Source organism: Triticum urartu, chromosome 5A, assembly GCF_056163025.1.
Source record: "Triticum urartu cultivar PI428250 chromosome 5A, HENAU_Tu73, whole genome shotgun sequence".
Taxonomy (NCBI): Eukaryota; Viridiplantae; Streptophyta; class Magnoliopsida; order Poales; family Poaceae; genus Triticum; species Triticum urartu.
Genome location: NC_141877.1, coordinates 455,009,729 through 455,023,493, shown reverse-complemented (window position 1 = coordinate 455,023,493; position 13,765 = coordinate 455,009,729). Strand labels below are relative to the sequence as shown.

At 44.2% G+C, this 13,765-nt stretch overlaps 1 protein-coding gene and 1 long non-coding RNA gene across 2 annotated transcripts; one reads left to right on the top strand and one right to left on the bottom strand.

Annotated features, from left to right (window-relative positions):
- Window positions 1-3,363: 3,363 nt before the first annotated feature.
- LOC125507117 (uncharacterized) lies at window positions 3,364-6,347 on the bottom strand. The gene is made up of 2 exons (XR_015604888.1): window positions 5,918-6,347; window positions 3,364-4,266 (listed from the first exon to the last, which is right to left on the bottom strand). It is a non-coding gene; the product is annotated as an uncharacterized LOC125507117 (long non-coding RNA).
- Window positions 6,348-6,900: 553 nt separating this feature from the next.
- LOC125509649 (Prolyl oligopeptidase family protein) lies at window positions 6,901-13,537 on the top strand. The gene is made up of 11 exons (XM_087526400.1): window positions 6,901-7,329; window positions 7,658-7,815; window positions 8,040-8,262; window positions 8,345-8,484; window positions 8,594-8,799; window positions 9,208-9,342; window positions 9,641-9,769; window positions 10,307-10,695; window positions 12,111-12,321; window positions 12,459-12,652; window positions 12,806-13,537. The coding sequence occupies exons 1-11, from the start codon at window positions 6,968-6,970 to the stop codon at window positions 13,008-13,010; spliced, it is 2,352 nt and encodes a 783-aa protein (XP_087382526.1). The 5' UTR covers window positions 6,901-6,967; the 3' UTR covers window positions 13,011-13,537.
- The last annotated feature ends 228 nt before the right edge of the window (window positions 13,538-13,765 follow it).

Genomic DNA, 13,765 nt, shown 5'->3' with positions numbered 1-13,765 from the left:
ATCATTTTTATTTTTATTAATTATATTTATTTTATTTTATTTTTTTAATTCCTTTTCCTTTTTAAAAAAAACGTTATGGGGCGGGGCCCCCTAGTCAGTGGCCCGGGGGGGGGGGGGGGGGGGGGGCTAGCGGGCACAGGGCGTTGCGGCGCCCGACTGGGCGTTCGCCCAAATCGACGGGCGAGGAGGACCGGGGCATGGCCGGGCGGAGGGCGACGCCGTCCGGGGCAAGACGAGGTCGGCGCGGGCGGAGGCACGCCGGTCAGGGCGAGTGCGCGCGAGACGGAGAGAGAGGGAGGGCCGGGGTCGAGGGCGCGGTCGGTGGTGCCGGTGCACGTGGCCGAGGCGGCCAGGGGGGAAGGGCGCGGCGGCCGCGGCAGGGGAGCCGCACGGGGAAGCGGGGAGGGGCCGGGGGCGGGACGGCCCGGCGCGGGCGACGGTGGCGCCGGAGCGCGTCGAGCGGCGACGGCCGAGGCGACCTAGGGGGAGAGGAGGGCGAAGGGGGGAGCTCACGGGGGGGGAGTAGGGCAACGGGGCAGTGGGCTCGGGGGCGGTCGGGGAAGACCGGCGAGGAGGAGGACGAGGAGGCGTTCGGCGGCGATGGGGCGGTCCGGCGACGAGGGCGGCGGGCGATGAGGTCGGGGGGCGCGGCGCTGGAACGGCGGCCTCGGCACGGGGCGAGGAGGAGGCCGAGGCACGCGGGGCGATGGCGGCGTCCATGGAGACCTCAGGCAGCGGGCACGCCGGCGAGGTGGCCGTCGACGAGGCAGGCCGCGGCGGGGCGGCTCCGGCGGGGGTTCCGGGCGGCGGCGGGGCGCCTTTTCCCCCGATCCAGATCGGGGGGGGCGAGGGGGCGAGCGGGATGGGGCGAGTGGGGGTCTCGTCCCCGATCCGGATTGGATCGGGAGGGGGAAACGACGTGGGGGGGAGTGCGGGGGCGAGTGGATAGGGTTCGGATGGGGGTGAGAGGATAAGGGAGGAGTGGGGGTCGGCTGGGCCATGCGGGTGGGCCAGTTGGGCTGGCCTGGCTGTCAGCTGGGCCGGTTGGCCCAGTGGGGGTCCCTTTTCTTTTGTTTTGTTTTTACTTTTTATTTATTTTACCTTTTCTGTTTTAGTTTTGTTTCCTATTATTTTAGTTTTATTAAAATACACACGTAGCATTTAATTTAGTATTTCAACTTAGTCCATAGTCACAAAAAGTCTAATCCGCAAATAAATTAGTTTGACATTTTATTAATTACAAAAGGTATTTAAATAATTGTTTTCACTATTGTTTTAATTGTTTTAGGGCCTTTAAACATTTTATCGAAGTTTGGTTTCTCTACCATAATTACCTATGTATTATTTGGTTCACTCCGAAGATTTAACTTTTAATATTTGAAAACTTTTATTGTTTGCTCGATTTTGAATTTGAAATTCGAACTAGGTTCCGAACTAACGCGAGTTTATCCACAGTAACCGAGGTGACGTGGCATCATTAGTGGGGATTACTGTAGCTTAATTACCCGGGCGTCACAATTCAATCCTCTTTTTGGAGCTCCTTATTAATGAGATTGGTTGAATATGAGACTCCTCCTCGTTACCTGATTCATCATAAGAAAATAATAGGAGGATATTGGGAAGTCTCTTCCCTTTCATTAGTATTATCTTCATCTTCTATTTGTTTTCTTTTCTTTATGTAGTTGGCAATATAAGGATTTTCAATACAATTCACCGCATAATACATATAAATTTTCTCTAGATCAAAATGAAGAACTCTATCAAGGGCAAATTTTCGAATATCCTTAGTTATACGTTTTATTTCTTCATAACCCAAGAGCAAACTAAGTTCATTATGATGTGCAAGGGAAATCAAGTCATCACAATTTTTGAACACGATACGATCATGAAACAATTTGCATTGGGTATTGAAATGATCATGTTCATTGCAAAGCTCACAAGTACGGCTAAGAAAATTTAAATTTCAGCACATTCATCTAGCCTTTCTTACAAAAATTTAGTTTCTAAGTACTTATGCCTCTTGCAATATCTATCTTCCCTATTTGGTGTGTACTTACAAACCCAATGTACTCCACAAAAATTGACATGTTTATAGAAGACATTTTCATCATAACTAGTGCAATCATCATTAGTATCATGGATATTTAAAGAATTCGTACTAACAACATTGCAATCATGCTCATCATTCAAAGATTTAGTGCCAAACATTTTATATAATTCTTCTTCTAGTACTTGAGCACAATTATCCTTTCCATCATACTCACGAAAAATATTAAAAAGATGAAGCGTATGAGGCAAACTCAATTCCATATTTTTTTATAGTTTTCTTTTATAAACTAAACTAGTGCTAAAACAAGAAACAAAAAGATTCGATTGCAAGATCTAAAGATATACCTTCAAGCGCTAACCTCCCCGGCAACGGCGCCAGAAAAGAGCTTGATGTCTACTACACAACCTTCTTCTTGTAGACGTTGTTGGGCCTCCAAGTGCAGAGGTTTGTAGGACAGTAGCAAATTTCCCTCAAGTGGATGACCTAAGGTTTATCAATCCGTAGGAGGCGTAGGATGAAGATGGTCTCTCTCAAGCAACCCTGCAACCAAATAACAAAGAGTCTCTTGTGTCCCCAACACACCCAATACAATGGTAAATTGTATAGGTGCACTAGTTCGGCGAAGAGATGGTGAAACAAGTGGTATATGGATGGTAGATAAAGGTATTTGTAATCTGAAATTATAAAAACAGCAAGGTAACGAATGATAAAAGTGAGCGTAAACGGTATTGCAATGCGTGGAAATAAGGCCTAGGGTTCATACTTTCGCTAGTGTAAGTTCCCTCAACAATACTAACATAATTGGATCACATAACTATCCATCAACATGCAACAAAGAGTCACTCCAAAGTCACTAATAGCGGAGAACGAACGAAGAGATTATGGTAGGGTACGAAACCACCTCAAAGTTATTCTTTCCAATCAATCCGTTGGGCTAAGTGTCACAAACAGCCCTAGAGTTCGTACTAGAATAACACCTTAAGACACAAATCAACCAAAACCCTAATGTCACCTAGATACTCCAATGTCACCTCAAGTATCCGTGGGTATGATCATACGATATGCATCACACAATCTCAGATTCATCTATTCAACCAACACAAATGACCTCAAAGAGTGCCCCAAAGTTCTACCGGAGAATCATGACGAAAACGTGTGTCAACCCCTATGCATAGGTTCATGGGCGGAACCCGCAAGTTGGTCACCAAAACATACATCAAGTGAATCACGTGATATCCCATTGTCACCACAGATATCCACGGCAAGACATACATCAAGTGTTCTCAAATCTTTAAAGACTCAATCCGATAAGATAACTTCAAAGGGGAAACTCAATTCATTACAAGAGAGTAGAGGGGGGAAGAAACATCATAGAATCCAAATATAATAGCAAAGCTCGCGATACATCAAGATCGTATCATCTCAAGAACACGAGAGAGAGAGAGATCAAACACATAGCTACTGGTACATACCCTCAGCCCCGAGGGAGAACTACTCCCTCCTAGTCATGGAGAGCACCGGGATGATGAAGATGGCCACCGGAGAGGGATTGCCCCCTCCTGCAGGGTGCCGGAACGCCCTGCCGGAACGGGTCTAGATTGGTTTTCGGTGGCTACGGAGGCTTCTGGCGGCGGAACTCCCGATCTATTCTTCGTTCTGGAAGTTTTAGGTTACGTAGGTATATATGGGTGCAGGAGGTACGTCAGGGGAGCCATGAGGGCCCCACGAGGCAGGGGGCGCCCTAGGGGGGTGGGCGCGCCCCCCACCCTCGCGGCTTCCTCGTTCCTTCCTTGACGTGGGGTCCAAGTCCATCTGGTAGGTTTCCTTCCAAAAATAACTTCTCCAGTTGATTTCGTTCCGTTTCGACTCCGTTTGATATTCCTTTTCTTTGAAACACTGAAATAGGCATAAAACAGCAAATCTGGGCTGGGCCTCCGGTTAATAGGTTAGTCCCAAAAGTAATATAAAAGTGGATAATAAAGCCCAATATTGCCCAAAACAATAGATAATATAGTATGGAGCAATCAAAAATTATAGATACGTTGGAGACGTATCAAATAGTAGTACGAAAAAACAAGGATCAAGATGTTTTCGTGAAGAAGCCATACTTTCTGTTGCTGCACATAGAGCTCCAGTGGAGAATTACTGTTGGCAACAAATCACAGTGACATTATATTCTTCCCCGGTTTTTTGTTTTGATCCTGCAATTCTTGCTCCTGCAGCTCATTTGGCCAGCCATTAAATAAACAATAGTAGCGGAGGGAGCATGCTATCTAGGGTCAGAATTAAATGGAGGTCCTGGTTCATCATTAGGGAAAGAAATAGTAACATAAGGAGTATGCTCTTTAGGGTGAAGATTAGATGAAGTTCCTGATTCATCATTACTTTACTTTTGAGGTCAAATTCGAAATAACTCATCAAGTAATAATGTATTTTGCAAAGATATATGGCTTTTGGATAAGGCAGGCACAACCACTGGCATCACCATCATATATCTCTTAACCTAACTATAGAAAAATGTCTTTAAAAGTTCTGATACATCTTAAGTCCTAACTACAGTGGGTACATCACTATTTAGATGCTCTGAAGTAAAGAGGTGTTCACAAGGAGAATTCAAAACTAACACGTCTTCTTGAACTAAAGCACTATTTGTATATCGAAAATGTTCTGAAACTGCTGAACCTGAGCTTATCTAACAAGTATTAAACATTCAACTTTTCTACCATGCTTGACCTGGTATGCTTGAGGGAAACAAAAATAGAAGTTTAACCTTACGTAAAGATACGATTAAATGGCGATTCATTGATGGAGTAATCAGATAATGCGAAAATCAATTGTAATAATAAAAAAGAGTTGCAGTAATCACTAATAATATATTTTTCGTCAACTCTGGAGAAGACTTGCTACCTGCTGCTACAACCAATTGACTCATGCACAAACACCTCTAATGTATAAACGTACAAACATGACTCGCTGCTACATATGAATTCTACTCACTTCTACATATGAATGCTTGTGAATTCTTCTGGTTACAACAAGAAACTGAAGGATATACAAAATCATGAAAAATCTTTGTTCTTCATGCATATGAAGGTACATGATTAATTGTTATCACAACACATCAAAGCTTACTTCCAACGATTTAAAATGCATGTCACTTTTACTTGCCATACATATGGAAAAGAAACTAAGGCAATGACGCTAGAAGACTTTTCTTTGCCGAACATATGGAAAAAAGAAAAACCTAAGGTAATGACGATGGAAGCTATGGTTGCAGGCACACACTAAAAGATCCTGGTGAAGAATAAAGCCCAAAACTCATGCTCTTTTCAAATTTCAATTTTAAGTAAATTCTGAACATAACAGAACTGCTACTTCAAGGTTGCTAATGTTCTGATCATCCATAGTTGAGTCTTGAGAACAACATGATTTATTAACCAAAAGTAGGAATTTTCAGGTCTGGAGGGCACAATACAGACATTATGTTGAACTTGGATCAGTAAAAGAATTGGTAAACTGAAGTGCAATCAAATGAACACGTATGCACATCGGTAAACTGGAGTGAAATCAAATGAACACGCATACACATCGGTAAACTATGCATTGGTATGCACTGCAAGCGCAACACATTTTGTGTCTGAAACTGAAACAACACACTTCAGAGAAGAAGATTCAGAATAGCACAAAACCACATGAGTGAGACGTTTACGAGCTCGGCTCAGCAACAATCAGACCCTCCTTGTCTGCCTCTTGCAAGGTTAGCAATAATTCACAAGGTTATTCTAACTCGTCTCCAAATCGAAATTTTTACAAATCTGCACAATCAAGCAAAAATTGGGTATATAGTGCGGATCTGGGAGCAAGCACCTGGTACTTGGGGACTTTCAGACGGGGGATCTGGTGGTGCCGCCAATTTCCAGCGATGTCAGCTGAGAGGAGGCGGGCCCGGAGCAGCAGCCGGCGACGGGATGACGGGGAGCACCTAGAGGGCATGGCCGACCAGTTCCATGGCTCCCTCAGTAGGGAGTTGGCCGGCTGAAGAGCGGTGGAGGCATAGGAGGAGGGGGGAGAGGAGTTGGGGGATGGTGTGGCGCCGGCGTCGTGTGTCTCCGGTGATGGAAAGCCGCAGGGGTGGGGGCGACGGACGGCGTAGAGGCGGTGGCGGCGCGCGGCGGCGTGGCGGGGGTCGGCTGCGGCGGTGCACGACGGCGTGTCGGGGGCCGGCGGTGCGCAGCAGTGTGGCAGGGGGCCGACGACGCGTTGAAGGTCGAGACGGGGCGTGCGTTTTTTCCCTCGCCCGTACCGGTTCGTTCGTGCTCTTCTTCTTTTTTTCACCCTAAAGGCCGAGTCGAGGCCCAAGCCCAACACACGAAACGTTTTCTCTGTTTATTAGCATTAAAACTATAGCGCAGGTTAATTACAGTAAAACACAGGAGTTTTTTCAAAAAAATGACGCGACGGTAAACCCGGAAGCTCAATCCGTGCTTTATTAGACTAGTCACAATGAAAAGTAACTTAGACTAGTAACATCACATTTTACTAGGCTATATTACTACCTTCACAGTGGGTGGTAACATATATGTGTTGTCATATTATGGTTCATTTATTAGTTTATAGACTCATATTGTCTTGGTATGTGTGATGTTACAGTAACTAGCTAAGTTATCATCATCACCTCTCTCATCATCAAATATATGCCACATAAATAAAATTATCTTGAAAAGTGTGATGTTACTGGTGATGTTACTTCCATTGTGGATAGTTTTGGAGAGAAATTAGGGAGAGATAGGATTGTAAAAAAAATATAGAGCTGCGAGAAGCTGGGGAGGGGGCGATTCTGGGTCTCCCAAAACAACTGGCCCGAACCTTAGGAAAAACCCCAGGCTTCCGCACTGCAAAACCGTCTGAACCGGCGTGATGCTCCACCGGCGGCACCCCCTCCCCGCCCTGCTCCGCCTCTTCTCCACCACCTGCCGCCGCCGCTCCCGCCTTCCCTCGCAGCCGCATCCCCCGAACACCGACACCCTCCCGCCGCTGCCTGTGGCGAAGAAAGTCCCCTTCACCGTGTCGGCGCACGGGAGGTCGTGGAGCGACCCCTACCACTGGATGCGCGACACCTCCGACCCCGACCTCGCCGCCCTCCTCGCCGCCGAGAACGCCTACGCAGACGCCTTCGTCTCCTCGGCCGGCGGAGGCGGCCTCCGCGCGCGCCTCGCTGCCGAGATGCGCGCCCGGCTGCCCCCTTCCGCCGTTTCCCCGCCTCAGCCCTGGGGCCCTTGGTTCGTACTGCTCCATTTCGTTTGATCCCATAGAGTATGACTTGGAACTGTATCGCTAGGGTATGACTTCGAACTGTTCTGTCAAATTTCATTTGCCACGTCAGGACACGGTTGGGGGATGCACTGTTCATCTAATTTCCTTGGACAATGTTGCACTTGTTATATATGCTTCTGACTAGAAACATAGCTTTTACACTCCTATTCAGGAAATAAGTGCTAATGGAAAGACGGGAGAGCACTTTTTAAAATACTTTTGCTAGGTAAATGATGCTGCACAACAAAATACAATTGCCTTTGTGTCTTACATAGCTCATGTTTGTGTATCCAGGTCATATTACCAGTACGTGCCAAACGGAATGGAGTACCCAGTTTTGTCGAGAAAGCTGAGGCCCTCTGGTGGTTTAGCAGGACGTTTCCTTAGTTATCTTTCTGACTGGGAGAAGGAAGAAGTGTTGCTTGACTGGAATGAGATCGCAGAGAAATTTGGTACGTGCTTTGCTACATAAAGTAGTCTGGTGTGATCTCCATATTTACACATAATATACTGATGTGAGCTTCAATTGTATAGTTTGATGTAGTTTGATTGTTATATTTACTGCAGTTAATTGGACATTGCTTATTTGCTTATTATCATTGATTTCTTGCGATGAGGACATTTTATTTGCTTGCGCCTGAAGACTTATCAGTGGATCATTTTGTAACTTATGCAGGTTATGTTCACATTGGGAGTTGTCGAATATCTCCTGATCATAGGTTTCTTGCATATACTCTCGATACATCTGGGGGTGAACTGTTTTCGCTGGAAGTGAAAGATCTTCAGTCTAAGCATGTCATTTTTAGTCCGCCAGACAAGGGAATTGTCAGTTTAGCATGGGCTCACGACAGTGAAAATTTATTTTATACTGTCTGTGATGAGACTCTACGTCCCAATCAGTAAGTCTCCTTCCTGCAATAGAGTGTTAAGCTCAAGAAGCTTGTAGTCTTTTACTGTATTTGATATGTTTTCATCTTATAGGGTTTTCTGTAAAAAGATGCAGTCAAATGAGGCCGGCCTTTTAGTTTTCGTGGAGGATGATGTAAACTGTTGTGTGGATATCACAAGCACAAAAGATTTCAAGTATATCACTGTGAATTCTAACACAAGGACATCATCTGAGGAAGGTTTCTATTTCAACTTTATACCCAATTCGAAATGCATTTTGCGACGTTTACAACACATGTCTTGTTTTTGATTGTTCTTTCTGATTTGTGCTTGTGTTGCTGCAGGTTTATGTGATGGAATCTGGTAATGTAAGAGAAGGCTTATGGCCTGTACAAAAACGCACCAACAAAGTACAGTACTTTTTGGAGCATCATAATGGGTTTTTCTATATTCTTACTAATGCACCCTTGAAAGATACTGAAACTGCAGTTGAAGGCTACTACCTGGCCAGGTGTAGAGCTGAAAAATCACTGATGGATAAATGGCAGGTCTCTCCCTCCTTCAGAAAGTAAACTTCTAGGCAGAGTTTATTTCTCCCTCTGTTCACAAATATAAAATGTTTTTTGATATTTCAATATGGAGTACATACGGACTGAAATGAGTGAACGAACACACTAAAATGCGTCTATGTACATTCGAACCAGAAAAAAGGTTAGAACATCTTATATTTGTGAACAGAGTGATATTCGTTAAGATAAAAATATCTTCGTCAGTGATTCAACATTGTTTTCTTCCATATCAAGTGTTGATGACATCTGTATATAAGTAGCATATTTATTGCTAGTGTGGATTTTTCGTTTTGTTGCCTGAACGCATTTCGTTGCTGAATATGCATTAGATTTATTCCCATTAGACTTCATACCTTACAAAGTTGCTGCCTGTATTTCTATTGTTAGGTTGTGGCACTCCCTGGGTCGGACTGCACATTTCAGGATATGGATATTTTTCACGAACATTTAGTTCTCTTTCTTCAAAAAGATGGGCTTCCTCTGTTTTGCTCCATCGATTTGCCAGTCCAGATCGACTTTCAGGTATGATATTTGACTTGTGTCATGTTAACCTGTTACTATTTGTATGTTTGGACATATTACTCATAGAGATGTAATACACACTTTGTCTTGGACCATAATGATTTAGATCACCAAATACTACCCACCTTGAAGCATTGACGGTCTTAATTTCACTTTATCTGTTGCACTTCCAATGTATAATCTGTACTCTGATATTGTCATTCTCTCTTCCTTTTCATATTATGGGCTAGATTGTTGCTACTCGTGATTCTGAACACTCCTGTATTAGTTATGCTGATGACTTTTGTTTTTCTCCCAGGAGCCAAAGGAATTGGGTGATTTCACTCCATGGTTTTTCCCAATACCTTCAAATTTATGCAGCATTCTTCCTGGGCCCAACAATGATTTCATGTCATCTACTTTTCGTCTGGTGGTGTCATCACCAGTGGTACAACATTCAACAAAGTTTCTCATTATTTATCTGTGTCAATGGGCATTTCCTTATATTCAATGTTGATATTGGTTTCAGCTCTTCTTTTCTCAATTCCCTGAATCTCACTCTATGATTTATATAATACTCCCTCTGTTCCTAAATATAAGTGTTTTAAGAGATTCCTCTATAGATTACATACGGAGCAAAATGAGTGAATCAATACTCTAAAAGACGTCTATATACATCCAAATGTAGTCTCTATAGTGGAATCTCTAAAAAGACTTATATTTAGGAACGGAGGGAGTAGCACCCAGCAAATTCTTTTCTACACACTCAGACCTGTTCTATCCTTTGCCACTCACATAATGCTGTACAATTTCATGAAGTATGTAATTGAACTGTATATCATGTAGAAGAATATAATTGAACCAAATATTCATCATGTTAATCTGGCGTTTTATTATGATAATTGAGCAACATTATTGTACAGTGCATCTATTGTGTTGCTAGAGATAAGTTTTCCCAATAAATGTTTAATTTGCTTGATTGTAGATTCCAGACTTAACTGTGGATTATGACATGAGAAAGAAGACATTTACTATCCTTGATCAAGAGGAAGTGACTGGCCTTTGTTCAAGTCTATACACAGTAGGACAATCCAATGTTTCAAGCATCCAACAAAATCTGCAGCTTATTGAAGATTCACAAAGTTGGAGTGATCTTTCCAAGTTAGTATCTTGTGAGAGGGTCCAAGTTGTTTCACATGATGGTGTCTCGATACCTTTAGTGATCTTGTATTCACGGGGAGCTCATATTCATGGAGAATCGCCTGGGATCTTATATGGATATGGAGCTTATGGAGAAGATCTGGATAAAAGCTGGTGTTCTGACAGGCTTAGTCTGCTTGCTCGAGGTTGGGTTCTTGCATTTGCTGATGTTAGGTACAGTTTGATGCCTGCGGCATTTTTTCAGCTTACAGGACTGCACTTCCCCATCATCATTCAGTATTTCCTAACTCATCTTACAACTTACTGCAGCATGCGAAACTCTGCATTTTTATTTGGTAAACTAGATTATTTAAGAACCAGACTAGCATACCTGCACCCTATACTTGGACTTCCTACAAGTGTGCAACACGATGTCTTTATTCACCAAATCTTAAGTATACAGAACGTTAATTTTTATTTTCACCTGAAAGAGACATTAGGTCCTAGGCTGCTATCATATTGAGACGTCGATCCATCATCTTGTGAAAGGACCGCCTGATTTCACTGTTCTGGAGTAGAGCAGGTTCCTGAGGGCGTGTTCGGAATCTATCTAGCTTCTTAAAACTTCACAAATCCAGCTTCTAAAGCTAGCTTCTCACTTCACCTGGCAATTCCGACGCGTTCGGCACGCTTGACAGCTTCTCCCAGCACTTGTACAGTACCATCACCAGCCACAGGGAAGATGCAAAGGCGAGCTCACCTTGGGTTGGGGCAAGGGGGCGAGGGAGAGGAGGCTGGCTCAGAGGACGACATGGTGAGCACCGGCATCAATGGCGTCAAGGTGGGCGTCTCCTGCCGGTGGGGTTGCTGCTCCTGGCTGGCGGCGCTGGAAAGTGCTCCTTCGGGACGGGATCTGGCGGGAACGGGGCTGGAATGGTCGGATCTACCGGCGGAGAGGCTCGCCGACCGGCGAAGGGGTGGAATCGGGCGTGGCGGCGGCGACCGGCAGCGCTGGGTAGGTCTCGAGCAGAAGAGATGTCGAGGGAGAGAGGGGAACAGGCATCAGAGCTGAGCCGTGCGAATCGTTTTCTCGACTTGGCGGTGGCATCCCCTTGTAATTATGCCGAACTCCTCACTTCTCGTTTTCCTGGAGCTGTGATTTTGGTGCTTCGTGTTTTTACATTGGACTCCGGCCGTGCTTCTCGAAGCTAGCTTCTTCGAGCTTTTTCGTTCGGCTCAGCTCCCCTCCAGCTTTATGTGAAGCGTGGAGCGGGAGGACATCCGAACACGCCCTGATATGGTGATCCATGTCACAGGTGTAATTTGCTAGAATTTTGTAAGGTGGCCATTTAATAGTCGCAAAGTTCTATCATTTTCTCCATCCAGCGCCATTTGGAGGTTATCAACATGGAGTTTGGCTTCCCCGCAAAAATATAAATAGAGTTTGGCTGAGCTGACAACTTCAATGTGGTGTGAATGTGTGATATACATCTTCCATTTCTCTAGCATGCTCCACAATAAAATCTTAAAACATGATAAGATAGTTGTTTTTGACTTTTCATGTATGATTAGAAGGAAATTCATTTTATGACTGACACCGCAAATATTATGTTCCCGATTGTTTGTAATTTCCTGGCCTAATCATGCAGGGGTGGAGGGGATCCATCATGGCATCTAGCAGGCACCAAAACCAACAAGATAAATTCAATTCAAGATTTTGCGGCATGTGGTATGCATCTTATCAAGGAAGGTTTTGTGCATGAAAGTCGTCTTTGTGCTATGGGCTGCAGTGCTGGTGGTTTGCTGGTTGGGGCGGTCGTTAATATGTTGCCAAATTTATTCTCTGCTGCAGTTCTCAAGGTAAATCTTTGAGCTCATCCGTCGATACATCATTATCATCTGGGATTTGCTGTGCTTATTCCCTTCTCTTTGCTTCTACTGGTAAATGATGTTTCTGGGCTTTCCAGTATCAGTGACATGTATTTCTACTGAAACAGGTCCCCTTTCTTGATATATGCAATACAATGTTGGATCCTACGTTACCTCTCACCATCTTGGACTACGAAGAATTTGGTGACCCTAATATCCCAGTTGAATTTGATGCAATCCGTAGTTATTCTCCCTATGACAACTTATCTCCCGGCAAATGTTACCCCTCAATTCTGGTGACTGCCTCTTTTAATGATACAAGGTTTTTGTCTACTTCATTTTACTCTTGTGATACTGCAGTTTGGATAATTTGTTTCCATGTGAAATTTTCAGCTCACAACACCGTAGTCAAGGTTTCCAGCTGTGTACTGTTGGTTTTCTTTTGAATGGCCAAAATTTCCTTTTTGTTTGACAGGGTAGGAGTCTGGGAAGCTGCTAAGTGGGTTTCAAAAGTGAGAGATGTCACGTGCCCATCCTGTTCCAAGTCTGTTGTTCTCAAAACTAATATGCAGAGTGGCCATTTTGGTGAGGGTGGACGCTTCATGCGGTGCGAGGAGACAGCCTTCGAGTATGCGTTTCTAATGAAGGCATTGGGGATGGATGATAAGTCTGCGAAGTAATGAACTGACACTCAGGGCTTACTGTGCTGCAAGAGTTGCGGTGATGCATGGAAGCAGTAATCGATATCATTACCTGCTGTAGTGACATCTGGCAACCTGGAGTGATAAGTTGGATCAGACCGCTCATAGTCCACACTATTGTCGGTTGCAGAGCCATTTTTTGTTGGTTCCTGCATTGCACCCGGCTGCTAACTGGAGCCCTCAGAGTAGCGCAAATGAATGTTGTGCGTTAAGGTGTTAAGATCAGGCATCATCTGTCTTTCCCCATCAAAATTAAGGCTAGTATCACGGGATCATAGATTGCATTCAAATTGACATATGGCTCTAGCATGATTCATCATCCTAGTTCAGATGGTACCGATGCTAGATATGGAGCTATAATGTCTGAGAATGGATATTGGTTTTGAACCCTGACTCACATATCAGGCTAGTTGTATGTCGCTGTCTTGTGTTTTGAACCTCTGAATGAGATTGGGCTTCCCTAAATTAAGATGAGCTGCATGTAACATCCATGCGTACATTTTCTATGTTTCGATCGTTGCTAAGTAGATACGTACTCCCTCCGTTCCTAAATATTTGTCTTTCTAGAGTTTCAAATGGACTACCACATACAGATGTATATAGACATATTTTAGAGTGTAGATTCACTCATTTAGCTCCGTATGTAGTCACTTGTTGAAATTTGTAGAAAGACATATTTAGGAACGGAGGGAGTAGAAAGTGAGTGGCGACCTGTTGAAGCGTGTTTAGTACAT

Excerpts from the sequence above, each read along its gene's own strand:
- LOC125509649 (XM_087526400.1), top strand. The coding sequence starts at position 6,968 with ATGCTCCACCGGCGGCACCCCCTCCCCGCCCTGCTCCGCCTCTTCTCC. Across the intron at positions 8,800-9,207 it reads CACTGATGGATAAATGGCAG|GTTGTGGCACTCCCTGGGTC; the intron begins GTCTCTCCCTCC and ends TTCTATTGTTAG. Across the intron at positions 9,770-10,306 it reads TGGTGGTGTCATCACCAGTG|ATTCCAGACTTAACTGTGGA; the intron begins GTACAACATTCA and ends GCTTGATTGTAG.